Source organism: Calliphora vicina, chromosome 5 (genome assembly GCF_958450345.1).
Source record: "Calliphora vicina chromosome 5, idCalVici1.1, whole genome shotgun sequence".
Taxonomy (NCBI): domain Eukaryota; kingdom Metazoa; phylum Arthropoda; class Insecta; order Diptera; family Calliphoridae; genus Calliphora; species Calliphora vicina.
This window is the reverse complement of record NC_088784.1, coordinates 27,801,606-27,822,448: the sequence shown is the minus strand read 5'-3', so window position 1 is coordinate 27,822,448 and position 20,843 is coordinate 27,801,606. Positions and strand designations below refer to the sequence as shown.

The 20,843-nt window shown below is 30.2% G+C and overlaps 1 protein-coding gene across 8 annotated transcripts in view; it reads left to right on the top strand.

The window, feature by feature from the left end:
* The window catches only part of ena (enabled), a 62,272-nt gene that overhangs the window by 17,512 nt on the left and 23,917 nt on the right, over positions 1 to 20,843 (top strand). The window contains exon 1 of one of the 8 annotated variants that reach the window (XM_065514484.1): positions 13,217 to 14,345. The exons of the other annotated variants lie outside the window; for them this stretch is intronic. Within the exon in view, the coding sequence (XP_065370556.1) occupies positions 13,231 to 14,345 (1,115 nt within the window). The 5' untranslated portion in view covers positions 13,217 to 13,230. Of the gene's footprint in view, positions 1 to 13,216; positions 14,346 to 20,843 lie in introns of those variants that run through there. 8 annotated transcript variants of the gene reach the window in all.

The following is a 20,843-nucleotide window of genomic DNA, read 5'->3' as shown; positions in this document are numbered from 1 at the left end:
AATGATTATGACTTCAACATTATCATAATCATCTTCATCAGCTACGTACTCAACCTCATCATCATCATTACACTTGGTTTTGCTGCAGTAGCAGCAGATTGTTGATAAGATACACGCATCTAAGCGTTAAAATCTTAAATTATGCGGCAATTATGTAGTTTTTCAAATAAGAAAATAAAAGTTTATAAAACATAGTTATGCTTTGTAGTAATAGATGCTAAGATCTCTCGGTTTATTCAAACATTTGAGATGAGCCACATGATTTTTTATATTGTTATATTATTGATTCAATTATGAAGAAAATAAAAATATGTTGACGGTTTACACTGGCATTGGAATAAATAATATTTCTTTTGGTATTTCAAGTGTTTGTCAAAATAAAGCTTATTGATTGACCTTATATTTCAAGTAATGGGAAATCTGCATAATCATTTTGAGCGCTACTCAATCGTACTTAAAATATTGTAAAAAAATATTGGAGTACAATAAGTCCATCCACTTTACTATTTGCTTTGCTGAATCTTATATACCCTTCACCAAATTATACATTAAGATGCAAATTTGAAATATTTTTTGGTAAACGAAACTTTAAGGTTTTTGGTAAACAAATTTTTTTTAAAAATTTTTAAAAACTTTTTTTTTCGAGTCCTATGTCCTGATGTGTGTGAACTATCCTGGATCGTTGTTAATTATTCTCCCGCGTGTTCCTGGATTTATCGTCATAATTTCATCAGTAACAGTAATAGTTTCAATTGTACGATAACGGGGACAACTACTATTGTCCTGGATTCTAGCATGCTCGTATCTCAAATTTTATTTAAAAACTTTTATCCTGCAAGTGTGGTTTATTCTTTACTTTCTGCGAACCCTTTATCTATATATATAAAAATGAAATGTTCCATGTATGTAGTGTCATCACGTGAGAACGGCTGGAGCGATTTGGCTGATTTTTTTTTTATTCGATTCGAAATTTTCAGGAGATGAATTGTAAAGAAAAAAAATTCAAAAATTCCGGGTAAAACTAGGAAATTCTTTTTTTTGTGAGTCCAGTCAACTGTACTAAAAAAGCTCCCTAAAGTATGCAGTACAAATTTAGATATTTTATTTGCAAATAAATAAGAACAGGCTGGTGTGGGTTGGAGAAACTTGAAGAACTAACATTAGTAAATGATACCGGGCGAAGCCGGGGCGATCAACTAGTTTTTAATAGTTTTGAACTCAGATGAGCCCTTGGGGAACCGGGGTACTACAGAACATTGTCTAGAGAGTTACAGCTACCAGTGTCAAACAGACATATGATTGTAAATTTTTTTACCATGAAACTTTTCCGGAAAACTGCTGGCGATGTTGAAAAAACATTAGTTTGGAAAAGAAACGCTAGATGAAAATGTTCCGAGATATCCTACACATTTTTGGAAATTTCAACAAATAGACTAGGTTTAAGACGCCCAAAATATCCATTAAGAATATATGTGATCAATACGTTAGGAATACCAAATCAAAATGAAATTAGAAGGTATTTCGCAAATTGTGCGAATTATTATGGAATTATCTCATGATCATACAAGATCATGGATTTCTTTGCATGTTTCTTGCTATTACAACTGATGAAACGGGAAATTTGATTCTCTTTATTGGATCAAATGAAGCAACAGTCCTTAATTTCTTAACTGTTCGATCTGCTGAAGATCAATAACATAGCGCAGCTAGAGAAACTCGTAATGCAGTCTGTATATTGCTAATATAAATTTAACGTTTAGAAATGAAGTTTTTTTATTACACCACGGAGCTGCAATATATCTCCAATGAATAGAATTCGATGACTTTCATGAATAAATTTCTGTATGCAATGCAAAGTCTTAAGGTTTGATACTTCAAAAATTGTTTGTGTGGTAGATTAGCCCACTAGCATTCAAACATAGGATCCATGGTATTTATCATAGGTCCCTTTTATTTATCATTCGTTCTATGTTTCTTGGCCTTCCATACATGAAGGTGTGGTTTCCACCCAAATCAGCCTTAGAGATAGAGAAGTCTTGTTAATAAGTATTTGTTGATCAAACATTCTTCGCCTTATGTCAACAAGTGCCTGACTATGTCAGAGAAGATGCTTAGTTGTCTCCTCAATTTCTTCATCTTTGGAACTACTACAAAAGTCGTTGTAAGAAAGTTACAGCATTTAAATGTGAACAGCTAAAGGCCAGTGAACACTGATCTTCCTTATTTGGAATATAGGTTGAATTTTCGCAAGTCGGGTCCTCTGCATTTCCTTATTAGGCTAAATCTCCATTGTCTCTTTCCCCATCTATGCTTGACAGTTAATAGCGGCAAATATTATTGTCAGTCATTTATTCAGTTTGGTTTTCCAAACCATCATGGACGGATGTAGCGTTCAGCTACACTTGCAAATGATAGATGTTCTGCTCAGGCTCAAAATAGATGTTCTGCTCAGGCAACGTTCCGACTTCACCTAATTTACGTGATTTTTTGATGAATGGGTACGTCAACAAATACAATTGTCGAATTTGGGCCGATTACAATCCACATAAGAGCCAAGAACGTCCAATGCATTCCGAAAAAGTCTCTTTTTAAAGTAGAGTTTGGGCTGGCGGAGTCAACGACTTGATGTGAACTGGCAACCGTTAAACTTTTTCTTGTAGGGTTTCCTTAAATCGCAGGTCTATGCGAATAAGTCACAAACCACAGCTGTTCTCAAAGTTAACTTTTGTCGTCGGTTAAGTTCAGCCTGATTTATGCGCCAGTCATGAGAAATTGGACTTTTGCTCGATCTTATATTCCATACATAATGGCATTGATAGGCCTTTCAAACGAATAAACAACTTTGTTTTATTTAAATTTAAAGATAAGAAGCGCTTAATGAAAGACCCTTTATAACTCACTTCCAGTACATTGCCTCATAGTTTCAATAAACACTATTTTCTATACTATTGACTTTTCTCTAAACTCTTTTCAATTATTTTAAACGCTGCATGATTAAGTCAAATTCTATTGCTTAACTATTTAACTTTTTATTTCATCTAGTCTCTTTAGAAGGAAAAAATGCATTAATTCACTGGAAAACTTTCATTTAAAATTCTTTTCTTCTTATCTCAACTCAATACTTTTACTAAAAGTAACCAACCATTAAATACGTACTTAATGTACCAATCAAATCTAAACCTTTAATAAAATTAACTCTTCATTTTTTTCAATCTTCAAACGCCTGCGTATTCACTTAATAGAAAGAAGTCTATGAAAAATACATTAAATACAAAAAAAATAAAAAATAAAAAAACAAACTAACTCATAATTATTAATCATTTTAATGATACGAGATTTTCATCATTTCACACGGAATGTTAAAAAGAAACAAGCGCATCAAATCACAATGATTTGTTAAGATTTCTTCGGAGCTGAGCTGAGATATTTGTGTGGAGTTCAAAAGTTTTTTATAGTAATTATTTGTGTGTTCTGCTGTTCAAAAATGGCTTTTAAAGATGGTAAAGAAGATGACGTTGATGGTGAATGAGATGGACAGAAACATGGATGATTAGATTGGTAAATGGTCAGAGTGACTGATTAACAACAAGTGTAGTGTTTAAATAGTACACCATGTCCATGTACGCAAATATATATTTGTTGTAACAAGATTTTGTAAGAGCAAATATAGTCAAAAATAGTACTTTGGTTTCTAACTTATCCTAAACAAACTTTTGATGATACATTCAAATAAAACTAGTGTGTCAGAGAAGTTTAAAGTTAAAGTACATTATTGATTCACCTAGAGACAACTCATTATTTCCTGCATTACTTTGTAATACATGGTTGTTTCCATGATGCATTACTTTGTAATGATGTTTGAAACAGCTTGTAATAAGAGTAATTTTTGTATAAGTTCATAGTTTACTTTCTTATTCTTTAAACATTATTCTTTAACAATTCCTATTGGAAAAGGTGTCCAAATTATCAACATTTATAAATTTTCTTTTGTTCTATTATTTCCCCACTTTTTTCTATTATTATTATTGTTATTATTATGTTTCTTAAACTTTTAACCAGGTGCTTTTACTCACAGTTGTTAAGTTAAGAACGTTTTACAAATAATAAGAAAATAGACAAAACCATTATCACATTTAACATGACAAGAATATTAATCATTACTTTCTCACAATTCAACGTGTCTGCTGTCGCTCTGGTCAGGGTAGAAATATGTGCATTACACAGTCAGGCCAGTGAGTGAGTGCATTATGGGCCGGCCGGACAGTGAAGTCAGTGCAGTAAACTATGCGAAGCATTGTTATGCAGTATTATTTCTTGTTTGTTGTAGTTTATTAAATGTTTCGGTTGAACACTTGTTTCCTCAAATACCTGAGCGTTAGAGGTAAGAAAAGAAAAGATTTTCATTTCATGTGAAGGGATTTAGTTAGGAGGGTAGTGTGATGAGGTATGCTAGACATAGAATTGAATCTAATATTCTACAACATAAAATTGAAGCTAAAACTGGATTAGATAAAGATTTAAGATTGAAGCTAAAACTGGAATAGATAAAGAACCACGATTGAAGCTAAAATTTAATTATATAAAGGCCTAAGATTGAAGCTAAAACAGGACTATATAAAGAACCGTGATTGAAGCTAAATCTGGACTATATAAAGTCCTACGATTGAAGTTAAAACTGGACTATATAAAGACCCATGATTGAAGCTAAATCTTGACTAAATAAAGACCTATGATTAAAGCTAATACTGGACTATATAAAGACCTACGACTGAAGCTAAAACTGGACTATATAAAGACCTAAGATTGAAGCTAAATCTGGACTATATAAACCCTTTCATTGAAGCTAAAACTGGACTATATAAAGACCTATGATTGAATCTAAATCTGGACTATATAAAGACCCATGATTGAAGTTTAATCTGGACTATATAAAGACCTACGATTGAAGTTAAAACTGGACTATATAAAGACCCATGATTGAAACTAAATCTGGACTATATAAAGACCCCATGATTGAAGCTAAATATGGACTATATAAAGACCTATGATTGAAGCTAAAATTGGACTATATAAAGACCTATGATTGAAACTAAAACTGGACTATATAAAGACCCGATGATTGAAGCTAAATCTGGACTATATAAAGACCCATGATTGAAGTTTAATCAGGACTATATAAAGACCTACGATTGAAGCTAAAATTGGACTATATAAAGACCTATGATTGAAACTAAAACTGGACTATATAAAGACCCCATGATTAAAGCTAAATCTGGACTATATAAAGACCTATGATTGAAGCTAAAATTGGACTATATAAAGACCTATGATTGAAGCTAAAACTGGACTATATAAAGACCCCATGATTGAAGCTAAATCTGGACTATATAAAGACCCATGATTGAAGTTTAATCTGGACTATATAAAGACCCATGATTGAAGCTAAATCTAGACTATATAAAGACCTATGATTGAAGCTAAATCTGGACTTTATAAAGATATACGATTGAAGCTAAAATTTGACTATATAAAGACCTATGATTGAAGCTAAATATGGACTATATGAAGACCCATGATTGAAGTTTAATCTGGACTATACAAAGACCTACGATTGAAGCTAAATCTGGACTATATTAGACCCATGACTGAAGCTAAATCTGGACTATATAAAGACCCATGATTGAAGCTAATTCTGGACTATATAAAGACCTACGATTGATGCTAAAACTGGACTATATAAAGACCTGGAATTTAATCTATAACTGGGCTACATAAAGACCAACGATTGAAGCTAAAACTGTACTATATAAAGACCTACGATTGAAGCTTGAACTGTGCTACTTAGAGAACAACGATTGAAGCAAAAACTGTATAATAAAAACCTAAGATTGAAGCTAAAACTGAACTATATAAAGACCTATGATTGAAGCTAAAATTGGACTATATAAAGACCTACGATTGAAGCTAAAACTGGACTATATGAAGACCTACGATTAAAGTTAAAACTGAACTATATAAAGACCTACCATTTCTGCCCAACAAAGATAAAGATTTGAGTCATTATGATAAACCTTTAGTGTCCCTTCCATTGAAATACTTTCAGTGAAACGAATATTGCATATCGAGAGCCTATCAAAGAATGACCTCAGTATGCCTTAGTCAATCATTTTATGTTCTACCGCTCTTTTGTTTGGGCCATGTATTTTTAAACACAACCTTCGTAGTTTACATTTATTCATAAGATTCATAAAATTGTTTATGATTTAATTTAATTTCTTATTGTTTATTTTTCCCTGTAACATTTTATTAACAAACGTACAATGTCAATAATTTCCCGGTTACGCTTATTTTGTATGACAACTTGTTTATTTGTTTCTAATCTACAATATAAAATTGTTATAATAAATTCTTGAAATGCTTTTGTTGACTAACTATGAACATACTTGGGAATTCATAGAACTAAATGAAGATAAAATATTTATTTCCGGAAATTCCTTCAAAGAACTTTTTGTATTAAATGAAATATTAAAAAAAATATATTTTTATCCATTAGTATTTTAAATATTAAGAGTTTTATCCTGTTTTGCAAAAAAAATCCCCTTTTTTAAAGGTCTAAATAAAAGCGTGTGTCAATAAACTCATTTCCTTCAACAATGAAGGTCAAAATTACATTTTTACTGGGGATTTTTCGCTTTTAAAGTATTTAAATCGAGCTAGCCTGGTTGCTTTTTTTATAATTTTAATGAACCCATGATTTTATGACCGACTTCCATTAGAAGTGAGATGAAGCTTAAAATATAATGACGTTGACTTGAAAATAGGGTCGTGTTTGTATGGTCTTTGCCTTTTTTTGTTTAAAGAAAAGAAGTGTGTAAAACTCTATTTGTGTCTACGATCATGCAGTTAAAAAGACTCGTGCTAAAACTTCATTTTAAACATTTTATGAGGTGCTTAAAGACTGATCATTACCAAACACAGCATCATGTGTGTTGTGTTTGGCGGTATTTAGAGAGCTTAGATATGATAAATGGTAAAATGTGAAATCGTACTATTTATAATTAATGGTACTAAAATTGTTAAAGCGAAAAGTACTAAGATAATTCAAATGGAAAACAGCAACATAAAACTAAACAATAGAAACATCTATGATGTATAAAACTGGACTTTATAAAGAACTTCAATAGAAGCTTAAACTGGCTTTGATAAAGACCTATGATTGAAGCAAAAACTGGACTTTATAAAGACCTATGATTGAAGCTGAATCTGGCTTAGATAAAGACCTAACAGCAGCAAAAACTGGACTTTATAAGGATCTTCAAATGAAGCTCAATTTGGTATTAATAATGACCTACGATTGAAGCTAAAATTGGGTTTGAAAAATACCTACGATTGAAGCTAAAACTGGATTTTGTAAAGGCCTTCAATTGAAGCTAAAACTGGACTACATAAAGACTTAGAATTGGAGCTAAAACCGTACCTAGAGTTGAAGCTAATAAAGACTTATGATTGAAGCTAAAACTGGATTAGATAAAGACCTATGATTTAAACTAAAAGTGGATAAGATAAACACCTATGATTGAAGCTAAAAGTGGTTTAAATAAAGACTTTCAATTGAAGCCAAAACTGGCTTAGATAAAGACCTGTGATTGAAGCTAAAACTGGTTTAGATAAAGACCTACGATTGAAGCTAAAACTGGTTTAGATAAAGACCTTCAATTGAAGTTAATACTGGCTTAGATAATGACCTATGATTGAAGCTAAAACTGGATTAGATAAAGACTTATGATTGAAACTAAGAGTGGATTATATAAAGACCTGATGGAAACAAAAACCTGGCTTCAAAAATACTTAATATTGAAGCTAAAACTTTGCTTTATAAAAACCTTCTATTGAAGCTAAAACAGGCTTAGATAAAGACCTACGATTGAAGCAAAAACTGGACTTTATAAAGACTTTTAATTGAAGCTAAAACTGGTTTAGATAAATACCTATGATTGAAGCTAAAACTGGACTTTATAAAGACCTACGCTTGATGCTAAAACTGGTTTATATAAAGACCAACGATTGAAGCAAAAACTAGGCTTTATGATCTATAAAACTTGACTTTATAAAGATCCTCAATTGCATCCAAAACTAGCTTAGATAAAGACCTTGGATTGAAGCTTAAATTGGCTTAGATAAAGGGCTTCGTTTGAAGCTAAAAATGGCTTAGATATATACCTACGATTGAAGCAAAACCTCGACTTTATGATATATAAAACTGGACTATATAAAGACCTTCAATTGAATCCAAAGCTGGCTTAGATAAAGACCTATGATTGAAGTTTAAACTGGCTTAGATGAAGACCTACGATCGAACTTAAAACTGGACTATAGAAAGACCTATCTATCTGTCGAAATTACTCCACATAGTTCTTTTCATAAGACAGGTCGGCTCAATATCCAATTTCTTGCATATCTTTAAATGTTCAATTCGAAATTGTGAAAATAGTATACAAAAAAATATCTGTCATTTATCCTTTTAAATGAATTAAATATGCCGTCGTCAAAATCTAGTAACCCTCGGACACAAATTGGTTTGCTTTTGAAGGCGATCTGTAACAACTTCACGAATTTGTCCTAATCTTTTTAAATAGTACTATTTATTTAAAAAAAGTACCAGATTTATTAATTTGCTTGCTCACATATCTTAGGCCAAAAGTTGGTTGTCCAAATCAAAAAAATAAAATTCTCATTTGTTAAGACGGCCAAGAAAAACGCCTCTGTTTCTTATATTTAAGTTTTGGTATTGTTGTTGTTTTTTACTTTACATTTCAACAATTGTATGAAAAAAAATACCTTTTTTTTAGTGTTGTTCTTGTTGTCTTCAATGCATCATTCATTTGTGAGCTTGGAGACTAGATAAAAACGGTTTTGGACCACAAATACCCAAACAACATGAGTTTAATGTTTGTTGTTGGCGATTTTTCTTCTTTTACATGAACTCAACGAAGCATATACACGCCAAATATGAGCACAAACAACAACACTAATGTAAACAAAGCAAACAGCAGCAACAACAACAACTAAACACAAACATTGATTACCCATTGAACTGGTGTTCGTTCACTCAAATCACTTGCATACAACTACAAATTCTCTCCCAGTTTTTTTTTGTATATAAAAAAATAAGAAATAATCAAAGAAACCAACAACAACAACAACTATGTATTACAAATACACATAATGAATTGAACTAAACAAAAACAATGTTTATTTTATAAGAGTCATAACTTGAAACAACTTTTTATACTAGCTGTTGTTGTTTATATATTGGAGCTGATTTGTTGGTGTTTTTCCTTTAAACTGAAATTGTAATAGTAGTAATGAATTGTATGAATTAAAATGAAGACAACAACAATAACAACTCAAGCAGCCATACACTAACAAATACCAGCAACAACAACAACTACATACAGTTCAACAGAATATTCATGTCTAGAAATTGTATCTCTCTTATGGAGACTTAAGATTAGTTTTAGTTGTTGTGAGAAGCTTGTTGAGATTTGAGCTCGTTTGCGCATGCATGATTTTTGTGATCATCATCGTCATCAGCCAAGCCGCCTCTTTTGATTTCGTTTAATTCGCTTGATTTTCAAAACGGGAACGCGAAAAATAACAAAAAAATTTTACAAATAATAAAAAGTGAATTTTGTTTAGAAGTGAAAAGAAAATTCACCTAAAGTAAAATAAAAAGTGAAATTGTTTTTAAATTTGGTGAATTTGCTAAAAAAAAAATAGAAGAAATAATGGTATTATGCCCTTCTTTAGTCATGCTCTAAAAATAGAGTGCGTGGGAAAAAAAACAAGTGTTCTGAATTGAAAAATTAAAAAAAAAAAATAGATGCAGTTTTAATACAGTATGTTACAAAAGAGGTTTTCTGAAATGTGCTTGGCCTTGATATTTGAAATGAAATATTTTGTTTAAATGCGATTTTAAATTTAGTGGATATTTTTAAAATTAAATAATTATAAAACAAACTATTAAATTATTAACGATAATTTAGCAAACAATTTTTTTTTAATTATCTCAGAATTTTATAAATTTTGTTATACAAAAAAATATCTCTATAGAAAATACAGCTTTTGTACTGAAGATTTTCTAGAGAAAAATACTTTTATACTGTTATACTAAAGATTGTCGAATATAGATTTTAGAATATACTGTTATTCTGAAGATTTTCTATATAAAATTCTGTTATACTGAAGATTTTCTATAGAACATAATCACCCCTATCGCGAATCAACATTTCACATGAAATATTTTCCCTTTTCCTTTTTTCGTTCATCAACTTTGTTCACGTGAAAAAAATTCCCCTTGTTGTGAAATTTTTAGATGGAATTTTGTAAACAATAAACAGCTGTTACGAACAAAATCAGCTATTGTGAATGTAAAGTTCATCATGATATTCCCGATAGCAATTTTCCCTTCGAGGGAAATGAATATTTCATGGGAACAAAATTCCACATGTTATTACCGATAGGGGTGACTGTTGTACTGAAGAATTTTGATAGAAAATACTGTTATACTGAAGAGGAAATGCTGTTATACTGAAGATTTTCTAGAGGAAATACTGTTATATTGAAGATTTTGTATAGAAAATACTGTTATGCCGAAGATTTTCTATAGAAAGTACTGTCATACTGGAGATTATCTATAGAAAATGCTGTTAGACTGAAAATTTTATATGGAAAATACTGTTATACTGAAGATTTTCTATAGAAAAATACTGTTATACTGAAGATTTTCTAGAGGAAATACTGTTATACTGAAGAGCTTGTATAGAAAATATTGTCATACTGAAGATTTTCTATAGAAAATACTGTTATACTGACGGTTTTCTTTAAAAAATTCTGTTATTCTAAAAGTAATTTATAGAAAATACTGTTATACTGAAAATTTTCTATAGAAAATACTGTTATACTGAAAATTTTTAATAGAAAATACTGTTATACTGAAGATTTTCTATAAAAAATACTTTTACACTGAAGATTTTCTATAGAAAATAATGTTATACTGAAGTTTTTCTATAGAAAATACTGTTATACAGAAGATTTTCTATAGAAAATCCTGTTATTCTGAAGATTTTCCATGGAAAATACTGTTATACTGAAGATTTTCTATAGAAAATACTGTTATACTGAAGATTTTCTATGGAAAATACGATTATACTAAATATTTTCAATAGAAAATACTATTATACTGAAGATTTTCTATAGAAAATACTGCTATACTAAATATTTTCTATGGAAAATACTGTTATACTGAAGATTTTCTATAGAAAAAACTGTTATACAGAACATTTTCTGTAGAAAATTCTGTTATACTTTTTATAGAAAATTCTGTTATACTGAAGATTTTCTATAGAAAATACTGTTATACTGACGATTTTCTATAGAAAATTCTGTTATACTGAATATTTTATATTGAAAATACTGTTATACTGAAGATTTTCTATAGAAAAATACTGTTATACTGAAGATTTTCTAGAGGAAATACTGTTATATTGAAGATTTTGTATAGAAAATACTGTTATCCCGAAGATTTTCTATAGAATGTACTGTCATACTGGAGATTTTCTATAGAAAATGCTGTAATACTGAAGATTTTCTATAGAAAATACTGCTATACTAAATATTTTCTATGGAAAATACTGTTATACTGAAGATTTTCTATAGAAAAAACTGTTATACAGAACATTTTCTGTAGAAAATTCTGTTATACTTTTTATAGAAAATTCTGTTATACTGAAGATTTTCTATAGAAAATATTGCTATTCTGATGATTGTCTATAGAAAACTCTGTTATACTGAACATTTTATATGGAAAATATTGTCATACTGAAGATTTTCTATAGAAAATACTGTTATACTGACGGGTTTCTTTAAAAAATTCTGTTATTCTAAAAGTTACTTATAGAAAATACTGTTATACTGAAAATTTTCAATAGAAAATACTGTTATACTGAAGATTTTCTATAGAAAATACTGTTAAACTGAAGATTTTCTATAGAAAATACTGTTATACTGACGGGTTTCTTTAAAAAATTCTGTTATTCTAAAAGTTATTTATAGAAAATACTGTTATACTGAAAATTTTCAATAAAAAATACTGTTATACTGAATATTTTCTATAGAAAATACTGTTAAACTGAAGATTTTCTATAGAAAATCCTGTTATTCTGAAGATTTTCCATGGAAAATACTGTTATACTGACGATTTTCTTTAGAAAATATTGTTATTGCGAAGATTTTCTATCGAAAATACTGCTATATATAAGATCTTCTATAGAAAATATTGTTGTGCTGAAGATTTTCAATGGAAAATACTTTTATGCAGTAAATTTTGTATAGAAAATACTGTTATACACAAAATTTATAGCAGCATTCCAACCTGAAGCTGAAAATAGTTTAAGAATATGACTCAATTCGTAACAAAACGAATTAAATTTTTCATTTCCATGCTTCGGATTACTAAAATCCGACTTCAGAAATGTTTTAATATAAATTCTAACCAGTTTTGAATAAATGTTTGGCAATATTCCAAATTTGTTGTATTTTGGTCACTAAATTTAATTACAATTGCTAATATTTTTTTACCAAATTTGTTTCAAATTCATTGAAAAATTCTCCACTTTTTGCCACAATTGAAGAAGTTAAGTGATATGTCACCTTTTCACCTGTGTGGGCTAGTGCATTGTTAACAGTTGACATACATTTATCGCAGTGTTAGTATTTTCTACACAATTTAAAGAGATTCGTTTTGGCAAACCGAATAATTTGATTGTATGCACAGAGTTAGGTTAAATCAACAAAAATTTAGTTGATAATGGTTTCTTAGTATGGAATCAACTAAATTTTGTGTCAGCCTATCTAATATTTTTCATTGGAAAATGGAAAATTCGGTCATTGAGGCTGAGTCATACGACCAAAGAGTTTTATCGGGTTTCTCGGTATTAATGATTTTTTTATAAATTTAATAAGGATTAAAATAGAGCGTTATTTACAATATTTATACAAATATCAAGTGAAGAGTACATTTTATCCAAAATAACCTTAAATTTTAAAATTACCTGCTTTTGTAACCCTCTGTTTAAATTCGTTTTGCCTGAATTCTCTAGAAAAAGAAATAAATTTAAATTTTTTAAAATAAATTTAAAATAAATATTTCGTAACAAAACAACATAAAAAATGAAAAAACTTTATGCAAAAACCTCATTCTCAAGCAAAAATCGCTCAACAAAATCCAGCCATAAAGCGGATAACGAAAAACTAACCACATCCTGTTCCTCGCAAGCGGAAATTTACAAATATCATGATCCCATATTGGCCTATCAGACGACTCCGACAACAACAACAGCAACAACAAAATCGAAAGATACAAATATGAAATACACACCAAAACATCCATTTGTGAGTAAATTTCACAATTTGGAGGCATACAGAACAAATCATAATGAATTGACAGCAACATCATCAACAGCCACAGCAGCAACATTAGGCTCAACATCTATGGATGCAGCAGCTGACTTGTATAGTGATGAATCTCCATATTATTATACAATAACGGAATTGGAAAACTTACATATGTTGGATCATCGACACCCTCATTTTCATCAGCTACAAAGAATGCAACAATTACAACACTCTGCTCACAACAATAATAATAATAACAGCAATAAAGTACAATATCATCAGCATAATCAATTGGTATTGCAACTTCCTCCGGCTTCAGCCTCGGTTACATCTAATGATGTTGTAGATGCTGTACAACAGCATCAACGTTTAATTTCTCCCATCTATGAAGCACCACAAATGAATTCACATCCACAGCACCATCATCATAATAATATTAATAATTATAATTATAATCAACATCATAATCATAATAATCCGCATACAAATAGTACATCATTATCTTGTAGTCTGTCTGCCACATCAAAATCCTCATTGCTTGCACCAACATCTCCATCATCAACAACAACGGCCACAACATCGCCAGCACCACCACCGCCGCCTCCACAACATTTGATCTCTACGCATTGTGTAACAACTCGAACACCATCATCATCAACATTATCATCAGCAGCATCGCCACTTGATGTCTATAATCTGAATTGTAATATGTATGATCAAAATCAGCCTCAATTGTCATTGTCGATGATGTCGTCTCCGTCCTCCTCGGTATCGTTGTCGTCCATTTCGACTTCATCGTCGTCGTCGTTGTCTGCGCCGCGTGATAATTTGTCGTCTAAAACGGATTTTATGACCACCGCCACCACCACTATATCCCCAACAATATTTGCGTATGTTTTTTTATTATTTTATTATTTTTTTAGTTTTACTATTATTTTTTTCCAATTTAAATTTCTGGCTTACCCTACTTGAGTTGTGGCGGTCATGTGGAATGGGGATTGAATAAGAGAGCTTTAATAATCGTAAATTATTTTTAAAAACACCAGGTAGATTTATAAAAAAGTACTTTTTTTATACAAAAATTTAAAGGGCTTTGAATAAAACGTCCAGTAAGCTTATTTGGTAACAACATTCAAAGTATTTTTAATGGAAAGTACAAAAGTACATTTAATGAAAAGAACAATTATTTTAATAAAAAGTACCAACTACCAAAAATAAAGTTTTTAGTAAAAAGTACCTTAAAATTTATTACGTTTAATTAAAAGCACATTAGTACCCTAGTACTTTTGATAAAAAAAAGCATCATAGTTATTAATAAAAGTACCAACGTACTTTTAACGAAAAGTACAAAAACACTTCTAATAAAAAGTGTTTAAGTTATTTTAATATGTAAAAAATACGGCCATTTTTACATGTTCCAACTTTTGATGTATGTAGCTTTTAATAGGTACGAGATAACTGTTAGCAAGATGTTTTGACATGTTTATCTAAAAAACCAAAAATATATCGAGCGGAATTAAAAAGTAAATAAACCTAAATATCTCTTGAACTAAAAGAGATAACTTACATATGTATGTATGTTTTTTGTAGATCTCCTTAGGGACTATTTATACTTTAAATTTCAACTCATTCGGATCAAAAATTTGATTTTTGGTGATTTTTTTAAAAAAGAGAGAGACCCGAGGTGGCGTGTAATTTTGCTAATTAAGCGTAAAGAGCTTTATTTACAACCACTGAAATTTTACGGCAAAAACTTTCGTAGAATATTTTAATCCTTAAATGTCCTTTTTGAAAGGACTTTTTTCGATTTTCTCGAAAAAAGGATCAAATTGACCCCTAAAGTGAGGAGCTAGAGGGTTAAGATCTTCCACAAAAATGATCCCCCATAAAATTCTACAGTATAACTCTTACATTAAGAATTCTCTTAGACATTAGCTTACATTTTTTTTCAGTTAATATAATGCATCCTTCGATCAAAAAAGGAAAACATTGACCCACTGTAAAAAAAAATTCTGATCAGCTGGACTATAAGTTTATTCTACAAAAATGATGTACTCAACATGCCCTTTATTATAGAATCACTAGTCTGTTCCAAAAATGCTGTTGGACAGTGTAATTAATTGTCCAAAACCGAATCCGATCACTTCAGTTTTTAATTTTTGCCGGTTTTTTGAAAACTCTGATTTTAATGTCTGATTTTATTAACTCAAATATTTACTATGGGCCTAATTCAGAAACACGAAAGGAAAACGATTTTAAAATTTTTGTATGAAAATCACTCAGTTTTCAAATAATTTTTGTGTGTTTTTCATACAAAAATTTTAAAATTGTTTTCCTTTCGTGTTTCTGAATTAGGCCCTAAATTGAAAAAAATGCTTGTTCGACTTTTGATAATGAAGCACCTTTCCCGCTACCGAATTTTTCTTGTTTATATAAATTCAGTAGTGGTCGATTTTACTTCAATTCTTATTTCGTGCTGATCATCCTAAATCTGCTTGAAAAGATCGCTGTTGCGCGGATGTAGATATTGCAAGGTAGATATGGGCATTAGTTCAAATATAGTCATTTCATATTGCATGAAAATTTCATCGTCATACGGGAATACAAATGAATGAGAATTACAGACACTCAAGCTTTATTTGTAAAAATATCAAAGCTTAAACAATGTTTTTCGACAAATAAAGGTTAAGGCGTTGAAAAGACACGGTTTGGAGTTACGAGTTCGCGACATTTTACATATCCCGCCTCTTAACTGAAAGGCAAACACTGTTCCTGGCAACAGGCATCTGTCAGTTGACTCGTGTCAAAATTTTAACAAGCTGCGTCATTTAGTTTGTGTTGCACAGCCATTGATAGCAGACAACCTGAATTTCGTCTGATCATTAAGCATTATTTTTTTGCGGAAAAAATTCATCACTCAAAACAAGGCTAAGCTTGATAAATACTATGGGAACTCTGCACCATCAATTTCTCAATGGTAAAAAACTGGTTTAGTGAATTTCGTTGTGGCCGTACAAGCACGGAAGATGCCGAACGTTCTGGACGCCCAGTTGAGGTCTCTACATCCGAAACATTTGAAAAAAAATCACGATATGGTATTAGCCGACCTGAGATTGAAAGTGCGAGAGATTGTGGAAGCCATTGGCATCTCACATGGCTCAGTGGTTTCATGAATTAGGCTACGAAATGCTACCTCTACCGCCCTATTCTCCGGATTTAGTACCGACTGGCTATTTCTTGATTCCATTCCGGAAGAAATGTTTCGACGGAAACAGATTTGACTCCAACTAAAAAAAAAATATAAATTTTTTTAGTTTTTAGCAGAAGGATTAAAATAGTATTTAAACTCAACACATTTAGCCTGTAAACAAATGTTAGACCAAGATGACTAAACTCTAGGCTCCCTAGACTTTTTTCAGGCTGAAATCAAACTGAACCTGATATTCGACCAACATTTAAAATTGACAAAATCAGACCACAAATGGCTGAGATATAAGGAAAAAACCGGGACAACCTCGATTTTTGTCCTATTTTTGATATAGTATATCTGTATTACTAAGTCATTAATATAGACAATATGGATATCTAATGATAGATATTTCAAAGTCCATTGCAACGATGTATATTAGGCTATAGTAAGTTGGACCTACAATGGGTCAAAATCGGGAAAAAAAATTTTTAACCAAAAAATTTTTTTTGTCATAAATTCTTTTTCTTTTTTTTAAGAGAAAAATTTAAATTTTTTTTTTAAATTAAAAAAAAAAATTTTAAAAATGGAAAAAAACATTTTTTAAAAAAATTAAAACAAGTTGGGAAAAAAAAATTTTAAAAACAAGTTAAAAAAAAAACATTTTTTTTAATATTACTTGTTTCTTTTTGAACTGAAACGTTTTTTTGTGGGTGCAGTTTTAACCGGATGCATTTAGAGATTTTACAATTAAATTTAAGGAACATTAAGTTTATCTTTGTAAAAGTTTCGGTTTTGGTATTATTCGCCGATCCGAAACCGAATATTCGATCGGATTTTACTAAACTCCTAATTCAGAAATAAGAATTTTATAAATTTTGTGTGAAAAACACTCAAATATTATTTGAAAATTGAGTGATTTTATAACAAATTTTAAAATAAATGTTCTGTGTTCTTGAAGGCCAAATTTCTATCATAGATAACAAAGGTGTACGAAAAGCTTATTTTACGCTATCTAAGTCGTTTGAGTGTCCAATAACAATTCAGTTAAACTATTACTACTACTAATATATATCAGAGAAGCTGATCTGAATTATCTGGTGAACAGAATGACCCCCATTTTCTCAATATCTGGTTATCGTTTTTCGTAACGTATACTTCCAATTAAAATTTTTTTGTATGAGAACTGTCAGTATATCGTCACGATAAAAAATAACCAGAGATTGAGAAAATGAGGGAGAGAGTGTTAAGGATGTTGAAATATTTGTAGTCAATTTATTAGAAAATTTAGTGGTTTTTATGAAAAATGTTTTCTAAAAACTTGGGGGTCCAACCAATTCGTCTTTACCGTTAGCTAAACTAGTTTATGTTTTGATTTTCGGACCAACAAGTCTCTTTATTATTTTTATTATTATTTCTTTCGTATTTGCTATTGCCCTTTTTTATTCACTCTCTATAATTTGTTTCTTTTTGTTTGTTTTTGTTTTGTGTGGGTTACAAGCGTCTCTCGTTGTGTTTTTATTTTAGCCGTCTCGCCTTGAATTCATAAAACTAGAGTTGCATTTTTATTATTATTTGCTCTTGCTTGATTCGATGTTGTTGTCCATTTTTTTATCTATAATTTTTATCAAGTTTATTTGTTGTTATTTTTATCTTGTTGATTGGTTGGGATTTAGATTTGAATTTTTATTTCATTTTTTTCTTTTATTATTGGAAAAAAATTTGCATTTTTTTACGGTGTGTGAAATTTGTTTGAGCAAAAATTCAGTTTGAAGGATTTTGCTGGTACAAAATGAGTACGAAGAATTCTTGGGAATTTATATTATGGGTGTTATAACAGCTTGATGGATCAATAAAAATATTTCTATAAGAATTAAAATATTAGAGTTTTATGAAGACTTGATGGATTAAAAAAAAATATTTCTATAAAAAGTAAAATATTAGAGTTTTATGAAGACAAATACTAATGGTTTTCGGAAATTTAAAAATTTTTTTTTTCTTTTTTGTAAGAAAATGGCCAAAATAAATAATTCTTATAAAAATTTATTTTTATGACTTCTTGGGTTTCATTACTGGCAATATTTGATTAATTTTCCTATAAATTATAAACTATTTTTGTTGTATTGATGTTCGAAAGTCAAGAGTTCTAGAAAAAATTTGATAATAACTTGCATTTACTAATTAACACACAAAGTTAGACAATACGCTCAGATGTTGGTAATTTTAACTTTTGAAAATAATGAATAATGTGTCCTCCTAAATATTTGCTGTTTTTGCACTCTTCTTCTGAAATTAAATTCTCTAATTCTGAAACATGTCATGACATGTTGTTGATAAGTGTTTGAAAATTCACTTTCATTTAACATTTCTTTAATACTTTAAATAACGACTTAAATTATGGCATGATTTAAAATTAAAATACATAAACAAATTATAAATCCTTTTCAAAGCAGACATACTCAATAGGTTCCGCAAACATACTCGTATAAACATAGTTTCAAAACCCCTAAAGATACAACTCAGTTTACTTAACCGTACATAAATCTTGCATTATTTTATCAATCTTGAGCTAAAGCCTCCAGGCCGACTTAGATTCCTTTTGTTTGGCTTAAACTTCACACATAAAAGTGGTAACAACCACAAAAACAAGAACTGTCAAATCACCCAACAGTCATTTGACTTATATTTTCATTTTAAATTTTATTTCATTATTATCTACACAAAACATCCATAAACATGAAAGACACACATACCTTTACCTAAATGACTTATGAGAATTTTTTTATACCCTTCAGCTTCATGCGAAGGGTATATATAAGTTTGTCATTCCGTTTGTAATTTCTACATTTTTCATTTCCGACCCTATAAAGTATATATATTCTGGATCCTTATAGATAGCGGAGTCGATTAAGCCATGTCCGTCTGTCTGTCTGTCTGTCTGTCTGTCTGTCTGTCTGTCTGTCTGTCTGTCCGTCTGTCTGTCTGTTGAAATCAATTTTCTGAAGGCCCCAGATATCTCCGGGATCCAAATCTTCAACAATTCTGTCAGACATACTTTCGAGAATTTTGCTATTTAAAATCAGCAAAATCCGTCCATAAATAACGGAGATATGAGCAAAAATCCGAGACAACCTCTGAAAATTTCATCAAAAAACACAATGTATTGCATGCTTTGACAAAAAAACAACAAAACGTATGGTTGGATGGGCAAGCTTTGCGTATTTTGTTTTTTTGTGTTTTGTTTCTTTTGGCGTTGTTGTTGTTTTTTATACAACTAAACTTTTGTTTGGTTGTGTGTTGGTTTTTTTGACAAAAAATCAACAAATCGTCTGTTTGAATGAGCATGCTTTGCGTATTTTGTTTTTTTTGTGTTTTGTTTCTTTTGGCGTTGTTGTTGTTTTTTATACAACTAAACTTTTGTTTGGTTGTGTGTTGGTTTTTTTTACAAAAAATCAACAAATCGTATGTTTGAATGTGCATGCTTTGCGTATTTTGTTTCTTTTGGCGTTGTTGTTGTTTTTTATACAATTAAACGTATGTTTGGATGTGTGTTGGTTTCATTGCCTTGCATATTTTGTTTTTTCTTTTGGTGTTTTGTTTCGTTTGGCGTTGTTGTTGTTTTTTGTGTTCTTGATAAATTTAGGATGCTGTACGCTGAAAGTGGGCAATGTACATACATACCTATAGGGTAAACGCTCCTATAGTCGGCATGACCCAGTAGTCGGCATTTTTGACTTAAAAGCTTAATAAATAAGAATAACGATAATTTTATACAAAAGTAAGATTTAACTTTAATTAAACATACACTCATTTATCTTTATGTAATGTTTAAATTTGGGTGAGATGAGTATTTTCATCTATTTTTGTCCTCATTAAGTGACCATCTTTCAACTGGTGCGGAAGTGCCTGTTTTTAAAGAAATTTTTTAGTGGCAAGGCCAACTAAAACAAGTTAGTAACCATATCAATTTAAGTAATATTTTTACCAGAGTGGTGTTAAAAGATAAAACTTTGTTTAAATATTACCTACAATGTGAAAGTTTTCACAAAAAATATTTTTTTTGGTTATTTTAATTGATGCCGTCATTAGGAACAAAAATTTCTATGATTTTCAATAGTCGGCATAGTGATGCCGACTTCAGGAAAATTGCTAATTTTTTGTATTAAGCTCAAATTCTACAAATTTGTTTATTACTCATCTC